Below are 18002 nucleotides of genomic sequence, written 5' to 3'. Positions count from 1 at the left end.
GTGGGATGTGGGACGCGGCTTCAACGTGGCCTGACGAGCGGTGCCATGTCCGCGCCCAGGATCCAAACCCTGGGCCGCCGCAGCGGAGCACGCAAACTTAACCACTCAGCCACGGAGCCGGCCCCGCCGATGGAGTTCTATGTTGATGATCTGAGGTTGGTTGAATGTCGAAGTGCAAAATCTGTGGATACAGAGCGCCTACAAAAGGACATGAGCATCCACAGAGTTTGGCATCCACAGGGGATCCCGGAACCAACTCCCCAAGGATATCCAGGGATGACTGTATTTGGATATATTTTGCCAAATTGCCCCCTAAGAATGCCTGTACCAGTTTATCTTTCATCATTGGTGAAGGTTTTTATTTTTTCCCATATATTTCTGTTACTGAACCTGAAGTGAGTTTGCTCACCCGTTGCGCAGCAAGCCAATCTCTGATACCAGGTGTGGTGGAAGAAAGCAGGACTTTTATTTTTTTGCACAGCACTGAGCAAGGAGAGAGGGCAGCTAACGCTCAAATCCCAAACTCCCCGAAAAGCTAAAAGGAAGGGTTTTTATTTGGGGTTTTAGGTAGGGGAGGGGGAGCATATGGCCTTGCTGGTCAGAGCTTTCCCACCAGCCTGTCTTTGGCCTTGAGACACTTGCAGAGAGGAGGGAGCTCATGACCTTGCTGGTCAGCAGCTTTCCCACCAGCCCGTATCTCTTTGTGGGAGGAGATAGTCCAGGTGCTTGTCCTTGATGATGTCTGTCTCCATGGAGGATAGTGGATTCTGGAGCCAGGAAGCCAGAGAGTAAGCAGGGAATGAGTGTTTTGGTTTTAACCCCATATATGCTGGGTTTAATGTGGGGAAACTGGTATCAGGGTTGATATCAACTCCCCCCCTATTTTATGTCCATCCCTCAATCTTGAGGGATTTGGGGTGGTGACCGATCTAGCTACTTCCTGCTGAAATGGGGCGTAGGTTGTTTCATCTCATTGAACCAGTCTTTTAATAAGGCGATGATGCTGGTGGGCTCCCAAAGTTAGGCCTGTATCATGTAAGTAAGTAACCAGGTATTTATTAAGAAGTTTTTCTAGAGAAACAAAAAGAGAAAAACAAGGTTAATGGTTGGAGCAAATTATAAACCAGTTTCTGAGCCCAGGGGGCAGCCAATCAAGATTCCTAGAAGTCAGGGTCGAAGCATCTTTTGCAGTTTGAAATGTCTCTGATGGTGTCATCGGGCACTCAGATAGACTTTTGAGTGGCTTACACAGCAGTAGACATGAATCTCTTTTAAGTTTATATTAGGTCCTCCAGCTTCAGTTTGTAAAGCTTTAGGAAAAGGACAGATTTAGTTTTCAATGACTCTAAATAAAAATAATGGGGAAAAGCCCTGAAAATGTTAGTTTGGAGATTTTTAGCCGGATATTTCAGGAGACTAAAAGAATTCAAGGTCCAGTCCAGTTAACAGAAGTGAAACAAAATTTCAAAGGTAATCGAAAAAATTAAAATCTAATATCTATAAACATGTATTATAGTTTCTATTGAAACATAATCTTCCTCCCTAAAATCACCCTCAATTTCACTAGACATAGCCAAATTAAGACTAACTGGTTTGCACAATGTTTAGTTTTAATAAATTTGGCATAATTATTTGCATAAGTACAGCAAGAATAGTAGTTGACCATATAGGCTCTTTTTTAATCTGCTTTGCTGGAACCTTATAAGGAATCTCAGGTTGAACTTTAAAGGTCTCTCAAGGAAAGCCAAGCAAAGGACCTGTTATCACATTCTGCCTTCAGCACCTGCAGATTTGGGTGAATTCCTCTCTTCACGAGGTTCCCCAAAATATTGAGGTTCCTTGTACCTGCCAGAGGGAACGACATTCTTTGCTCAACCTTATCAGGTTACAGAATCCATAAGCACAGTACCAGGCCAATATTTCCAAGTGGCTTTACTCCAGAATGTCAACCTTCATTCCTCAAAAAGCTGTCTTGTTATATCCAAGCCTGTATGTTTTTTCAAATATGATGTTCCAGTCAAAGCCTTGGTAATATAACCAGTGTTTCCAATTGTGTCCTGTTAACAGAAGAACAGATTCTTATTGGACTTATGCAAACAACCAAATTGCCATAAGAATAAGAATACTTACTCATCAGGGGTTTTTACATTTTGGAGGGCTCACATAGGGAGGAAAAGATAAATGCTTCAATTTTGTTTATAAATTGCTGTAAGTCATAGTTCTTTAAGGGAATAGAGGAAAAGGTTTTCTTAACTCTAAAAAAGAGCAAAATATCAAAAATCAGCAATATCTCAATCAAAAAGTCATAAAAATTACAATCATCCCTATCAGTTTATTCTGTCCTGTGTAATTGGTTCTTGATCTTAATCTTCTGTCAGCAGTTTGTGAGGTCATCAGTTTCTCTGTTGGAGTTCTGTAATTTTTACCCAGTTTGGTTTTGCAATCTGAACGTTTATTGGAAACCTGTATTCTAGAGTGTCAGAGTCCTTTCCATGAATTTCTCTGCAGATGAAACGTATTTGCAAAAACATCAAAGTAAAATAGCCATTGTTCATAAATAACAAAACATTCAAAAATGGTAATTGACAAAGGCATTTGACCATGTCTGTGATATATAGCATTTTGAGATAATAACCAGGATTATAGCTGACAATCAGAACAGGTCAGATAATTTTTAAAATATTTATATCAATAACACTCATTTACGTAATATCATTTAAGAAAGTTTATCATTACTTATTTGACAATGCTTCTCATGTAATTTAACATACAAAATAAGCCTTATTAGTTTAGCTTTCTTTTCTTATAGGAAGAGAGCAAAATTCTCCAAGAAGTCCCAGGGACCCTCTGAAAATCCCCAGAGAAACCTTCTCTCCTCTTCCAGGTCAAAAGAAAGCTTTTATTCAATACTTGAATATTTCTGTCAGGGGGGAAGCTTGTCAAAAATACTAAAAACTTTAAAACATTTGTTCAGATAGGAAACAAAGTTCACTTGTAAAACCATGTTCAGGTATCTATTCAAAGTGACAACAGAAACAGTGAAGGGGAAACAGAGTTAAAATAGTCAAGAAAGCCTTTCTATAATCTTTTTGTCAAGAAAAGATTAAAAATTGAGGAAAATTAACCTTTTAAGAAAGAGGAAACCAAGTTTTAATTTTGTACCAGTTTACTTTTGACATATAAGTTTATTTACTTAATTGGATTTACTTTAATCCTGGACAACTTGACCGTACCTAAAACTCTTTAGGGCTTTACTTTTACAAATCTTTGGTTACTTTTTTACATTCAGAATTTGTCCCAGGACTTTAGGACAAATTTATCTTTCTCAACTGAAGAAACAAAAATATTTCCATTCTTTATATCTTTTTACTGAAAACATATATTTTACTTTCTTTGTATACAGACCTTTTAGAAATATATGTTTTCTTATAGAAAATTTCTCAGCATACATATAACATGTTTATTAATAAACCTAAGCACTTTTTAGTCTCTTTGATATAAGAAACCAAAGGCAGACAATTATATGCTTAGTAGTTAACCTTTAATATTTTATCTTTTGTGGAAATGACCTAGATACCCAATAAAGTGTTATTATTTAATTTAACTTAGTAAAGCTATAAAATTTAAGTTTCCAAAAGGATTTTGGAAGCTGTTAAGTACGCAGACGATAAAACATAATTATTGTACTTAAAACTCTTACCCAGTTTTAACAATTACTCTTCAAAACTTCATGTGACATTATAGCAGTTAAATATCATCCTCAGTTGTTTTAAGTACATATATCATAATATAATTATTATACATATAATTATATATATAATTATTGTTAAAAAGTTTTTCCAAAAACTTTTATTTTTTACATTTATTTAGTTTACCTGTTCTTAACAATTATATTTAGATTGTCTACAAAACCTCCATGAGACATTAAACAAAATTAGCTATTATACAGAGTTATGAGTTTTGCTGATAAATTTTGTAACAGAGATGACATGAGCTCATTTGACCAGTAAACCCAGGCTGTATGTCTGCATTATAGCCAATGCTGATAACTTTGAAGACATGTTCATTTTTAAATGAAACCAGCAAACTTAAACAGGCTTTCATTCATCAAAGATCATTTTATATCATGTTAAATAACTTTGTCTCTCAGAAGTTTTTGCTTATTCATTAAAGACTGCATTCCATTATGAAAGATTTTGAATCCTCTTCTGAAATAGGTTTTCAGAATGGTCATTACAATTCTAAATTATCTCAGAAGTTTACTTATTTTTACTTGTTCAATTTTAGATCATACATTTTGGGGGAGTTGAAGCGAAGCTCAGCTTGCTGGGAAGCTTAGCAAGAGACAGACAAAAGCAGCAGATTTGGGTTCGGCTGCTGGCATGTTTAATTATTTAATTATTTTCTCTTAAATAGGCAGTAAAGTATTTTTAATTTTATTTAGAAGCCTCAAAAGATTAAAACAGGCTCCCGGTTGTTGGCTGGCTTTTCCAATTGCATACATCAGTTAGGGTGAACTGTAATTGGCTCGTTTAAGTACATCAATTTTTACAAAACTTTATCTTAGTTTTACTAACCCTTATACTTTTAATTATAACTTACATTAGAATTCTCTTAACAAGTTTTGGTATTACAATATTGTTCAGTGGAAGCATCCCAGTTAGACATAACATTTATTCCCAAAGAAAACATCCAGACAATGTTGACATAACCTCTTCGTATAATATTAGCTTAAACACTTCAATTTTTATAGTCTTATTAATCTTAGTAGCCTAACTGTTGCCCCAAACAATTGTTGGTCAGGTTTCTCACTCTGATTTTTGCCTCCTGACCTTTTACATTTTTCAAACTGAGGAAATAGAACAGGTTTGTCTGATGTCCTCTAATGTTGGGGAGCCGATAGGGGGGTCCCCTTAGCCCATCCAACCTTAGGCAGTGTTTTATTACAACCTTTGTTTTAACTTCATTCATATCTGTTCCATTTATCCCATTGGGACGAGTCCTGTGACTCTTCCCTTTCTAATTTCTCTTTGTTAACTTAGCATTCTTATTAGCATCTGTAAGGCTACGAGAAGCTGAGACCCCAAGTTTGATTAAGTTCTTAAGACTAGTCATTATAGTTTCCTCTTAATTTGGTCTTTTCGTAGGTACCAATAAAACAGTTGTTGATCATAAGAGCCCTCTAAAAAGCTTCCCAACTCGAGGATCCATCTTTTGGCCATTGTTTTCTTTCCGAGGTCTAAAGAATATTGTGGCCATGTGGTGTTACAAAAGAAAATCATCCCTCTTTAGACATTGGCTTATAGCTATAGGTCGACCATCAGCCACTTTTTCCCAAGGGGCTCTTAGGTGGAATAGATGCAGCATCTCCCATGTTAACACTTTTAAAAGGACAGACAAACAGACAGACAACAAACACCAAACAAGCGCGCATTCCCAAAAACCCTCGGCCACAAACGGAAGCCAAAGCAAAGACCAAAACCAAAAACCAAAGAGCTTCCAGTTCCAGCTTAGTCCGTGTCCTACACTCGGGGGCGCCCAACAAATGAAGATCCGCCATGCAGAGCTTCCCAGATGAGCAAGGACAAGGGACCTCGGCTGTGCACACCCGGGGGACTCACCAAAACCTGGCCGGGGCGTCGCAGCGACTTCAAAACAAACGGAGAACAGAGGGCTGCCAGGTACCCATTATTTCCAGGCGGTCCTGTTGGAAAAGGTTAACACAAAGACAAAAACAAAAACTACCAGCTACTTACAAGAGACGTCTTCCTAAGTCCTAAACCTAGTTTCTTCCACCACCAAAGCAAAAGCGCCGTGGGCCAACGACGTCTGGCTAGCAGCCAGCCACTTGGGGCTGTCCCTGAGACAAGGGGCTCAGGCAGCTGCAGGACAGTTTCCAAGAGAGGCCTTTAGCCAGAGGCTGGTGTGCCACAGGCCAGACATCCACCTAGGACACAGTCCCATCTGGGTCGCCCAATTGTTACCAAACCTGAAGTGAGTTCACTCACCCGTTGCGCAGCAAACCAATCTCTGACACCGGGTGTGGTGGAAGAAAGTAGGACTTTTATTGTTTGCACAGCGCTGAGCAAGGAGAGAGGGCAGCTAACGCTCAAATCCCAAACTCCCCGAAAAGCTAAAAGGAAGGGTTTTTATTTGGGGTTTTAGGTAGGGGAGGGGGAGCATATGGCCTTGCTGGTCAGAGCTTTCCCACCAGCCTGTCTTTGGCCTTGAGACACTTGCAGAGAGGAGGGAGCTCATGACCTTGCTGGTCAGCAGCTTTCCCACCAGCCCGTATCTCTTTGCGGGAGGAGATAGTCCAGGTGCTTGTCCTTGACGATGTCTGTCTCCATGGAGGATAGTGGATTCTGGAGCCAGGAAGCCAGAGAGTAAGCAGGGAATGAGTGTTTTGGTTTTAACCCCATATATGCTGGGTTTAATGTGGGGAAACTGATATCAGGGTTGATATCATTTCCAATACTTGCCACGACTACTAAAATAATAACGATAAAAATCCTTGCCAATTTGATAGGGACAATTTGAGTATCTGGGTTTACTTTACACGTCTTGATTTTCATGCTCATTGGGATGTTGAAATGACATTTTATATGTATGAACTTGAAAGGCCCTTGGAACCCTGTGATGGGATCTGTTACTGTGGACTGACTCACCCTCCCACACACTCTTGTGCCCGCCCCCAATGTGCTCCCGACCTGCTGGTACAGAAGGACAAGTAGACAAGTAGGACAGAAAAGACAATGATTTGGGAGATCTCAGAGGGTTACAACTTCCCCATGGTTTCCATGACCTTCTAAAGTGAGAACTGAGAACAGCATCAATAGATCCTGTGATCCAGCAAACTTTGTGCAGTCCAGCACTTTGGAGACACTTATGTCATTATTCTCGTTGAGGCCTGTGGGAGCACAAAAGGCCAAAAGCTTTGACACACAGCGAGTTTAGCCATCTTGGGAAAAGAGAGCTCACCTTCTACCCTTCCAGTGATTGCCTGGGAGGTTCCTATTCAGAGAAATCCTCTTGGCCTCTCCAATGGCTTGCCTGCTTCTGCTGGATTCTACTTTCAGAAATGCCTTTTTTATGCTGTCATTTCCCGGATTAAAGCCTTTCAATGGCTCCCCATTGTCCGAGATGAGAGTCAGCTTACCTTCACTTGGCATTCAAGCCTTGGATCCTCTATTCACCCAACCAGCCCAAATGACCTCCCCAAGAAGCCCACAAACCCACCTTGCACCACTGCTAATGTCCTCTCCTCTCTGCTCCTCCAAATTCTGCTCACCTGTTAATGCCCAATATAATCAGGAGAAGTCACGGAGAGTTTGGGGCATAAATGCATATAAATTTTCATGGTAAGAAAACACACAACCCTTTCAGTAGTTGAGGTCACTGTATAAACCCACATGTCTAAAATGAAATCTATGATAACAATTTGAGTTTGCTGAGCCCTTTCCAGAACATAATTCAATCTTAACTTTTCGGGCCTAATTGTTTATCTGTCTTTCTGGTTCACCTGTTTAAATCTTTCTTCTTAAAAGGCTGAAGGAAACCTTTAGAGAGTAGCCCTAGCAAGTGTGGACTGGGTACAATCAGGCTTTTGGAATTTAAATCACAGAAATGCAAATGCTCCGTGTTTACCAAAGTGTAGTACACTTGTTCCCAGAGTTATGCAAGATCATTTTAGATGGTGTGCCAACAAACTAAGGCATTTATATAGTGGTTATGCATTTGTATTACTGTTATTAGAAAAAAATCTCTAATATCAAATACGTGATTTAATTGATAATATTTGTGGCAGGATTGCTAACTGTCCATTAAAGTCTGCCCTGGCTTCTTTGGCACACAACACAAACGAAATTCCCAGCCTTCCTTGCAATTAGATTGACCATATGTCAAAGTTCTTTCCAGTGGAATGTGAGCAGAGGTGAGGAGTGCCACATGCAGCTCTGGCCCCAAATGCCTGCCCCCCGGAACCATGTTCACTTCTTTATGCTCCTCCCCTCCTCAGCTGACTGGAATAAACACCCATAACAACATTAGAACCTATGAGCTAAAGATGGCAAAACCGCCATGGTCTAAATCAGGGGTCTGCAAACTCCAGCCCATGGGCCATGTCTGGCCCACCACATGTTTTTAAAATAAGGTTTATTGAAATGCAGCCATGCCCTTTTCCTAGGTATTGTCTATGCTGCTTTTGCTACAACAGCAGAATTGAGAAGTTGCCACAGAGACCACATGACCCCCAAGCCTAAAATATTTACCACTTGGCCCTTTACAGAATAAGTTTTCAGACCTTGTTAGAACCTTGAATAACAAAGTGGAGGAGAGCCACTTTGTTGCCCTGAATAGCACCCCAGTTCTTTTTTTGTTTTTTTTAAAGATTTTATTTTTTTCCTTTTTCTCCCCAAAGCTCCTCAGTACATAGCTGCGTATTCTTTGTTGTGCGTCCTTCTAGTTGTGACATGTGGGACGCCGCCTCAGTGTGGTTTGATGAGCAGTGCCGTGTCCGCACCCAGGATTCAAACCAACAAAACACTGGGCCGCCTGCAGCAGAGTGTGAGAACTTAACCACTCGGCCATGGGGCCAGCCCCACACCCCAGTTCTTTACACAAGCAAGAAAGAAGCTCCCAAAATTCTGGATGTGTTTGCTACCATAGGTAACCCTACTTTCACAATACATGCCTACTCAGCAGGAGCTAAACTGGGCAGTCCCATGTGATTGCCTGATATAGATGACATGGAAACCAGTTGTTAGTGCCATTCAGGATGATGACTTTTGCCCATGGGGCCGTGCTCCCCTCCAGGACTCACCCTCAGGTCAAAATTTGCCATAGGCGCTCACCCTCACTCAGTCCTAGGACCCAAGTGACCCGGGGCAGTTTGACCCCCTAATTAAAATACAGCATGCAGGGGCTTGAGATTGGGAACATGATGAGATTTCTCCCCAGTGATCTGAGTGTCAAAAGGAAGGTCCCTGAAACTCAAGGAAAGGGCTGCAGTAACTATGACCTTCGATGAAGCTAAAGCCTGATCACCTGTCTAGTGGCCATGAAGGTGGTGAAGGTTGTCCCTGCCCTTATATTACTAACTGAACAACAATGGATCAGTTTTCCCATTGAGTAACTTATTTTTCAGTATACATTTTTGTAAATCAATTAGAGGTGTTATTGCTTATGTTTCCTTATTCACTTTTTAATTTTACCATCATTTTAATTTTTAAAAAAACAGTGACGTGTTTTCCATGCTTACTGTTAATTCATGACAAGTTATTCAGGTCTTCCATTTATGGAAAAGGTGTGAAATTTCCTTTTTGAATAAGTGTGCTCAAGTAAACAGAATTAACCAGTTTAAGAAAATTGCTAACAATAGTACAGATGGTATGCTGTTATGACAAAATCATGACATTATTATGAGAAGAACTGAGATTCCAGAAACACTGCTCATGTCTAGCCTGCATTGGAAAATGTCGAAGAACTCTAGATTCACAGAATATTGATCCACGTTGGATGGTGCAGACAAGGTCACCACACTCATAGCCACCCCTGCCTCTTGTGTGCTGGTTTCCAGAAAGGATCCCTGAAAGTCACCCAGGGAGGTTCCCTGACCTCTGGGCTGCCAGTGCAGTGTTCACCACCGTGAAGGCTCTGCCTGATTAATCCCATGATCAATAGACAAAGTCAAGTGAAGGGCCCAGTAGGACGGGGGCTCATGCTAGTTCAGCACTTGTTCTAGATGTGCTCTTCATATATCTATTGAGTAAATTAACGGAGATGGAGAGTTTTTTGGGGGGCTAATTTGGAGCCCCCAGAGGTTTCTTCTCTCCTAAGATCTGCCCAGATACTTAGGAGTTAAAGCTGGTTCCTAGGAGTTTACTCTTCAGACCATGTAGTTCCACATGGTAAACCTCCGCGAGTTCTGCAAGGGAAAGGCGATAATCCCAACCAACCACCACTGACCAAGAACAGCTGTATCGCTTACCGATACTAATGTGATAGAAGGAGGTCACACACATTAAGCAAAACTGAGGCCTGGCTTGAGCCTTCATAGACTCCATTCTCACTCATCACTTCCACAGAGATGTCATGAACCAGGAATGGGCTTCCAGGCTGCAGTCGGACACAGAAAGTTGCAAAATTGGTTAGTGTTACAAGGCGGCATATACTTGAACAACAGAATTGGGTGAATAATTCATCCCTGCCTTTTATATTGTGCTAAGTCAGCACCCTACAATCTTCATAGGCTAAGATCCAAGGTTGTGTGCCAAGGTTGCAAAGGCCAGCTGGCCAGGGCAAAAGGCAGGATGGTTATACCTTAACAGGGGTGTGCCTGTGTGTGTGCACGTGTGTGTGGTGTGCTAAGTGATTAGAAACAGCCTTGTTCTCTGCTATGAGACCACCCAGATTGCCCCATGTGGATAGAGATAGGAGTGCTCTTTAGTAGGCTGCTCTTTATGATGTGTGTTTCTTTCTTGGATAAAAGTGAGGACCCCCAGGCCAGGTCAATCTGTGCAGGAGCAATGACCTCTGGGGACTGGCTGTAATGCTGTCAAATGCCCTCACCCCACCACAGGGCTCCCTCTGTGGCCTGCCACAGTGTCTAGAATTAGTACAAATGAGCATCCCTTTTTGAATTTGTGTGTCCACAAGCTTTGTTTAGCTGTAACCTACAGCCTTGGCCAAGAACCTGTGAACTTTCCTAGGATTTTCATGTGTTTTATGCCTGCTGGTTTCCCAGTTGTCCCTGATGCCAATGCTGGTCTGGCCTGGACACAGGCAGGCTTGCCGATGACACTGGGAGAAGAGTACCAGCGTGGAGAAGGCACAGTTGCCTCTTTACTGCGCTGGCCTGGAGACAATGGTGCTTCACACCTGCCTCCTTCTCCATTGGCAAGAATGAATCTCATGACTCAGTTAGTGTGAGGGGGACTGGGGCAGGCGTTCCTGGCTGGGGAGCACCTTCTCAGTGACAAGTCCTCACTGGGAGAGAGAACCATGAAGTGTGAGCCATCAGTAAGCACCTCTACCATCTGCTCACTACTGCTCTCAAGAACCCTAGCACTTCTGTTTCCAACCAGCCTTCCAGGCAGCCTGAGGATCCAGAAGGGGTCAGCAGGAAGACATGGCACAGAAAAGGGGCAAAAGTGGAGAAGATCCCAGAAAAGAGAGGCCACCTGAGCTCACCCACAGGGGTACCGACCATGTGCTTAGGGAAACAACAAAGTCAGTTTGTCAAAAAGTTTTGACACCACAGCAGCATGGTGGAGAGTATGGTGTGTAACGTTGTGCAGCTTTTGTTCAACCCTCAGCTCTTCCTTGTACCCGCTGTGTGACTGTGGGCCAGTTCCTGACCAGGCTGAGCCCCAGGAGATAATAGTATCAGGTCACAGGGTTATTTGAGGTCTAAGTGAGATCCTGCATACAAAACACTCAAGCACAGTGTTCATCACACAGTGAGCTCTCAACAAATATTTGTCAAATGAACGTCTGAATGAATAAAAGTGGAAAATGCAAATGAGTATAAACATTCACAATATTACAGCCAGGAAATGGCTATTGTAATACTAATTAGATGTGTAACCTTCTAGAATTTTTCCTGTGCAAATAAAGATAGATATTTTCACTAAAGTGGGATATTATACTTGACTGAATTTTTTAAAAAAATACTTTTTTTTGTGGAAATATAACTCACATACCATAAAATTCACTGTTTTAAAGTATAATTTAGTGGTCTTATTATATTTCAAATTTGTGTAAGCACCACCACTATCTAATCCCAGGACATTTTCTTCACTCCAGAAAGAAGCCTCTTACCCAATGGCAGTCATTCCTCATTCCATCCTCCCCCAGCAACCTCTAATCTACTTTCTGTCTCTGCGGATTTGGTTATTCTGAACATTTATCGTAAATAGAATCATACCATATGTGGCCTTTTGTATTTGGCTTCTTTCATTAACATAATATTTTCAAGGTTCATTGATGTTGTAACAAGTATCCATACTTCATTTCTTTTCATGGCTGGACAATATTCCGCTGTGTGAATACAACACACTTTATTTGTCCGTTCATCAGTTGGTGGACATTTGGGTTGTTTCCACTTTTGGCAATTATGAATAATGCTATTTGCGTACAAGTTTTTTATGGATGTGTTTTCAGTTATCTTGGCTACACACCTAGGAGTGGAATTTCTGGGAAATAGGCTAACTCTGCGTTTAATTTTTGAGGAACTGCCAAACTGTTTCCAAAAAGCAGCCATGACTGTTTAAGACCTTATTTTTCCTTTATAATAGGTCATGTCTGTCTTTCCTTGTCAATAAATAGAGGTGAGTATCACTAGTTTGAGGGAATGCATAGTGTGTCCTTAGCCAGCTGTACCAGAGTGCATTTAAGGGATTCTCTACTATTAGATATTTAATGCTTCTACGAAAAAAGCTTTGAGCATCTTCCTTGTGTCCCCAGCAAGTAAACCACACTTTCCTAAGTATACCCAGAGCACTTGGGATCCCTGAATTTTGGTGCTCTTGTATTGCATTGAAATTCACACCTCTCCCCATGCCTCATTTGCTTTTTTACTATACAGTGAACTCCTTGAGGAGATGGAACATGTCTTGAACTCATCTTTGTATTTATAACACCTAGCACAGTGGCAGGCATTTGGTAAATTTTGGAGAATGAATGAATAAATGGAATAATGAATAAACAGAAGGATGGATGGATGATTATAGTGAGGATCCATGGAGAGATGGAATTTTTTTATGCAAGAACAGGCTGTCCAAAGATCTTTGCCTCTAGAGGTAATGAGTTCCCTGAGCTGGGAGGTGTGCAACAGGAGCTCAGTCACTTGGCAGGAATATTGTAAAGTTAATTTAGGCATCAGAAGGCAGCCTGGATGAAATTTAAGATGCCTCCAAACTCGGCAGCATAGAGCCCTATGAAATCGAAACCCAGGGAAATGGAGAGTTTTGTTCTCAGTTCCCCAGCTGAGCAGCTGCAGGGCTGGGAGTTTCTCTAAAAGTTTTCAAGCTGGTTCTGGGAACCACAGACCAAAATCTCTCTAAAGACTTGTGCAAAGGCTTCTGTCGCTTGTACCTGCTTTTGGGAAGCTCACAGTGCACTAAGGTTGGAGCTTAGGAAGGGAGACATGCTTATGTAACAAGTTGTTTGACCAGTCTGTGGCTGTCTGTAATCGGAGAGTTTACTCAGTGCTGCTCAGATAACAGGGTAAACTCTGGGTGGGTGTGGTGTAGAGGCTCCAAAAAGGCCCAGAGAGATCCTTAGAAGGGAGAGAGCTTCTCTGCCTGATTAGGCCATTGGCTACGAGGGTGGGACTTGAGGGGCAGGGCGGGGAAGGGCTCTGGGGCTGACTGCACAGCCCCTTCCAGCAGCACTGAGTCCTGCAGGCGCAGCAGCTGCTGTCCTTCCACGATGTGGCTCTTCTCTCTGGTCCTGGTCTCCGTGGCCTCTTCCACAGTTTGGGGTGAGTCTTTCTGAAATACAAATTGCGGGCACATTGGAAATTCTTGTCCAGGGATGAGGTGAGGGAAACACATATAGGACAAAGGTGTGACAGGTCCAGTTCAAAAGCAGTGTGCCCACCAGACTTGGAGCTCAGACAATCCCCAGCCCTGAGTCTGACAGAGATGCAGTGGAGGATAAACACCCTGAGACCTCAGTTGCCTGCACACTCGCAAAAGGCAACCAGCTAACCTCATGTCTCACAGATAATGACTTTTGAGATCTCGGTTTGTTTTCTCCCCGATTATTAGTCTGGATACAGCCAAATCATGGAGACTAGCTTAGCAGATATTAATACTGACTCTGGGGCCACAGCGTCTGGGTTTAGGTTCCAGCTCAGCACTTTGTAGCTGTGAGTTCTTAGCCATTGTCGACGAAAATAATCCATATCCAATCTATAAATGAAAATTTGGGTGAGTTTATTCTGAGCTTAAACCTGAGGATTATAACCCAGGAGAGTCTTTCCACAAAGGAACAGAGCACTCCAAAGAGGTGGGGGGGTATACAGGGTCGTTATATACCTTCAAAGAGGATGTTTCACATATGATTGGAATGTCCCTTTTACAATAGTCGCGAGACTACTCTGCCGGCACAGCGATTGATGGAAATAGCAGGTAGGTCTTCTGTCTCGGTGAACACAGTAGGGTGGCAGTCTGTTGTCTCCAGCTGGGTGGTCACAGGTGAGCTGGGAGGTGAGTGCAGCAATCAGTTCCTAGCCTAAGGAAAAATGCTAATGTCGGGGGGAAGTTGCATCTTTATCTCAAGGGCCTTTGTTCTGGCCATAGGAAATGTCTAAGCAGATGTGCAATGCGTGCTCAACAGCCAGTCAGGCCCTTTTGGAGGAAAAAAAAAAAAGTCAGGCCGAATTAGGTTTATACCAAATGGCTTCCTCATATACTCCAATATATCCTATTGCTTGCCATTTTTATTTGTCACCATGTTACTTAACGTTTCTGTGCCTCAGTTTTCCCACTAAAACTGGACATAACAACAGTAGCTTCTCACTGGGCTATTGTGAAAATGAAATGGGTTGTTGTTTCTAAAGAGCATGGTTTCTGGTATAGAGAGAATGCAAAAAAGTATTCATAAATGAAGGCGTTGTTTGAAAATATGGTATACTAACAGAAATTTGAGTTATGGTAAGCCTAACAGACCACGAGCTGACTGCCGTTGAGAAGATAATTTGTTACTCACAGTTCCCAAGGGGAGGGGACACATCACCACCATGGGGGTGCCACAAGGTGAGGCACTGGGTGGGTCAGGAGGCAGAGGGAGGAGGAGGAATTGGGGACAAGAGTCTTCATCCTGGTTGTTGTAGAAATGAAAGGATGAGGCAGGATAAGCAAGATTAGGGTTGGCAAAATCAATAATTTCAACCAGCTCTGGGGCCTGGGGGTTGTCTGCAGTTGTCAGGTGCCTGGCCCTGGTGTGCTTAAGGCAGGAACCTGATAAAGAAGGTGGTCGGGTTGTGGGCTCCGGCATGCTGGAAAAGGAGCTGATTCCTGCCACTAGCAATGCCTGGCTTCAGGAGGAGTGGTCCCACCAGGGTCAGCAAGGGCCTAGATGTCAAAGCATCTGATCAGAGAAACTGAAAGACAAGGTTAATACAACGGTGCAGCAAGGGACTTCAGCTTACATCTGTGCCATTTGATAGATCGAGAAACTGAGACTTAGACAGGGAGATCTACTTGTTCAATGTCAACTGGAAATTCATCCTCTAGAATCGATCTGTGAGTCCTGAATCTGGAGCCAGTGCTCTGGCCGTCACTGTCCTGACAGCCCACACCACACATGGATTCTGTCTTCTTTCTGGTGGTGTGACACCATGAGAGGCCTGGAACTGTGTATAAGGGCAGAGTAAGAACCAAATTAGGAGGGATCATTCCTTTACCAATGGTGCCCAGTTAGCAAAGCCATCCCATTTCCGTCTTCAGAATGTCCATACTGGGTGCCTCCGTTTCCTCAGTGTCCTCATCTGTAAAATGGTCATATGAACACCTACCTAGCAAGGCTTTTGTGAAGATTAATTTAGCCGATCTGGAATGCACATCAGCACAGAGGAAGTGCTCAGTATATTAACATTACCTGTAACACACGTGGTAAATGCTGCTCTTACCACTATGGCTGATGCCTCTCACCCCATCGCCCACTTTGTCACCCTTGGCATCTGGCTCCTGTCCACTTCATCTCTCCTGAAGGTTAGCATTGGGTTTTCTTCTTTAAGAACAAATCTGGGTTATTCTTTCTGCTCTGGCCACACACTTTGAGGGAGATGCTGCCCTTTTGTGTACACCTAAAGGAGAGCAGTTGGGAGGACGAGAGGCTAGACATCATTTCCTACGAGGAATGCTGGAACCATGTGAGGACGGACAAGAGGAGGCCTGAGGGATGGGCAGGCTCAGGGGTCTGCAAGGCCGCTGCCACATGGGAGCTCAGGACGGGCCACAGCAGGTAGAAGCAGGGCTGATGTGGAAGCTGCAGGGGAGGAACTTCGGCTCAGCGAGGAAGAGCTGTCTGCTCCACAAGAACGGAACAGACGGGGATCTGACCCCAGTCTCAGCCCCTCTGGACGACCCTGCTCAGAGCCGCCAGAAAAATCCTCAAGCTGATGGTGTCACTCTCCCGTACTCTAACAGTTCATTCCTGCTCATTTACCCAATAAATAAAGCCCAAACCCTTAGCCTGGCATTTGAGGCCATGCCAGAGATGAACCTTTATCACCCCAGGATTATTTTCCACTCCCCATAGACTCCCTCTGCCTCACATGGGCCATCACTCTTCCTCAGGCAGGCCTTGCCTTTTGTTGTCTCAGAGCCTCGCCTTGGCATAATCCCTTCTCTAGTCTATACCTTTATAACCCATCTTCCATCTTCCCTTGCTCAGTCCTCCCCTACTGCAAGTCCCAACTCTAAGGTCACCACCTCCAGGATGCCACCCAATCAGAAGGCCTCGCTCCCTCTTCTAACTCCTGCAGGACCCCACTGGTCCCTCTCTCAGGACACTGACCACTTTCTTCCCAGCAGTAGGGTCAAGTGTGTATGTGGCTCATTCTCTCCACAAGGCTCAGAGCTTCTGAGAAGAGGGGCCGCCTCTTGTCCATCCTCCCATCCAGCACGCAGCTCAGCACCAGGATCCTCGTGGGTAACTGTCTCCAGGGCTCCTGAGAGCGCAACCCAATGTCTGCTTCACTCCCAGCAGCTCGCCTCCTTGCATTTCCTTCTCACTTGATGCCGTTTTACCTCCATGTCCAATTTGCTCCTTAAGCCAGCCCAGGGAGTTAGGAAGGACAGTTGACATCCCCTCCCTTTTACATAAGAAGAGACTGAGGCCTAGAGAGTTGAGGTGACTCATTCAAGGTCACAAGCTGAAAGTGGCAAGACTCCCAGAATCCAGGTCAAGCCTTTCACTGCTGACATGTGCTCATTTCCTCTCGCTGTCCCGCAGGGCACCCATCCTCGCCGCCTGTGGTGGACACCGCGCAGGGCAAGGTCCTGGGGAAGCACGTCAGCCTGGAAGGATTTGCACAGCCCGTGGCCGTTTTCCTGGGGGTCCCTTTTGCCAAGCCCCCCCTGGGATCCCTGAGGTTTGCTCCGCCGCAGCCTGCAGACCCATGGCCCTTCGTGAAGAACACCACCTCCTACCCTCCCATGTAAGCCGGGGGCTTTGGCATCTTTCAGCGGGTGTGTGCCTCAAAGTGACGCAGGAAGGAGCCAAGGCCATCCTCCGAGTGGCTCATACTTTGTTCTAGAATCCTGAAGACACTGTAGATCCTTAGAGACACTCCAGAACTCTCAGAGCATTCTAGAGCCCTCTATTCAACACATCGTTATTGAGCACCTACTGTGTGCCAGGCATGTTCTAGGTCCTGGGATCCATTAATGAACAGAACAAAGATGCCGTCCTCATGGAGCTTGCATTCTAGGAGGGGAGACAGATAATAAACAACATGCAAATTAATAAGTGAATTATGTAATACGTTAGAATATGACAAGTGCTTTGGAAAAAAACTAAAATGTGAGCGAGAGAGGATCAGATGTAGTGGTTCTGTTGATTCTCCTTTCTTGAACTTTGCTATAGTTGGCAGGTAGGGTGAGCCAGGCAGTGTGTGGGTGGGGAGTGCTTTGGGGTGTCGATCAGGGAAATTCTCAGCTCCCAGGTGTGTCTAGCCACACAGTCAGGAGCAGAGCAATGCTTGGTGTGTCCTAATCACCCTGGCCAAGCTGGGCAAAGGAACCCGTGAGCCACACCCGAGGGCACCTGAATGCCTCCATGCATCCATTTAGACATTATTCTTGTCAGCAAGACCCTTCTGGGAATTTCCTCCTTTTTTTTCTTTTGTTTTCCTCTTCTCTACTCTTCACCACTTCCTTTAAAAATAATGTTACCTGTTTTTATTTCCTGATTGCAAGTGGAATGCATACTTATTACAGAAAAGTGAGGACATACAAATAGGGAAAGATAAGAAAATGAAAATCATATAC

General features: G+C 43.6%; 1 protein-coding gene and 2 long non-coding RNA genes across 6 annotated transcripts in view; 1 reads left to right on the top strand and 2 right to left on the bottom strand.

The window, feature by feature from the left end:
• Nucleotides 1-442: 442 nt before the first annotated feature.
• On the bottom strand, nucleotides 443-6357 carry LOC111772757 (uncharacterized). Of its 3 annotated transcripts, XR_011437312.1 has the most exons (4): nucleotides 6009-6357; nucleotides 5622-5704; nucleotides 1910-2057; nucleotides 443-1071 (listed from the first exon to the last, which is right to left on the bottom strand). It is a non-coding gene; the product is annotated as an uncharacterized lncRNA (long non-coding RNA). The 3 variants fall into 3 exon arrangements; XR_002806776.2 differs by lacking the exon at nucleotides 5622-5704 and having other exon boundaries at nucleotides 6009-6296; XR_002806775.2 differs by lacking the exon at nucleotides 5622-5704 and having other exon boundaries at nucleotides 5757-6013.
• Nucleotides 6358-13046: 6689 nt separating this feature from the next.
• Nucleotides 13047-18002, top strand: part of LOC100051065 (liver carboxylesterase) — a 31358-nt gene continuing 26402 nt past the window's right edge. Inside the window, exons 1-2 of one of the 2 annotated variants that reach the window (XM_001491828.5) lie at nucleotides 13047-13483; nucleotides 16966-17170. In XM_001491828.5, the coding sequence (XP_001491878.1) occupies nucleotides 13432-13483; nucleotides 16966-17170 (257 nt within the window). In that variant the 5' untranslated portion in view covers nucleotides 13047-13431. The remainder of the gene's footprint in view (nucleotides 13484-16965; nucleotides 17171-18002) is intronic. The other variant, XM_014738406.3, reaches the window with a different exon arrangement.
• LOC138923563 (uncharacterized) lies at nucleotides 13824-17267 on the bottom strand. The gene is made up of 3 exons (XR_011437313.1): nucleotides 16528-17267; nucleotides 14043-15814; nucleotides 13824-13916 (listed from the first exon to the last, which is right to left on the bottom strand). It is a non-coding gene; the product is annotated as an uncharacterized lncRNA (long non-coding RNA).

The sequence above is a fragment of the Equus caballus genome, chromosome 3 (assembly GCF_041296265.1).
Source record: "Equus caballus isolate H_3958 breed thoroughbred chromosome 3, TB-T2T, whole genome shotgun sequence".
Lineage (NCBI taxonomy): Eukaryota > Metazoa > Chordata > Mammalia > Perissodactyla > Equidae > Equus > Equus caballus.
The sequence above is the reverse complement of the archived record's forward strand: the minus strand, read 5'-3'. Positions and strand labels throughout refer to the sequence as shown.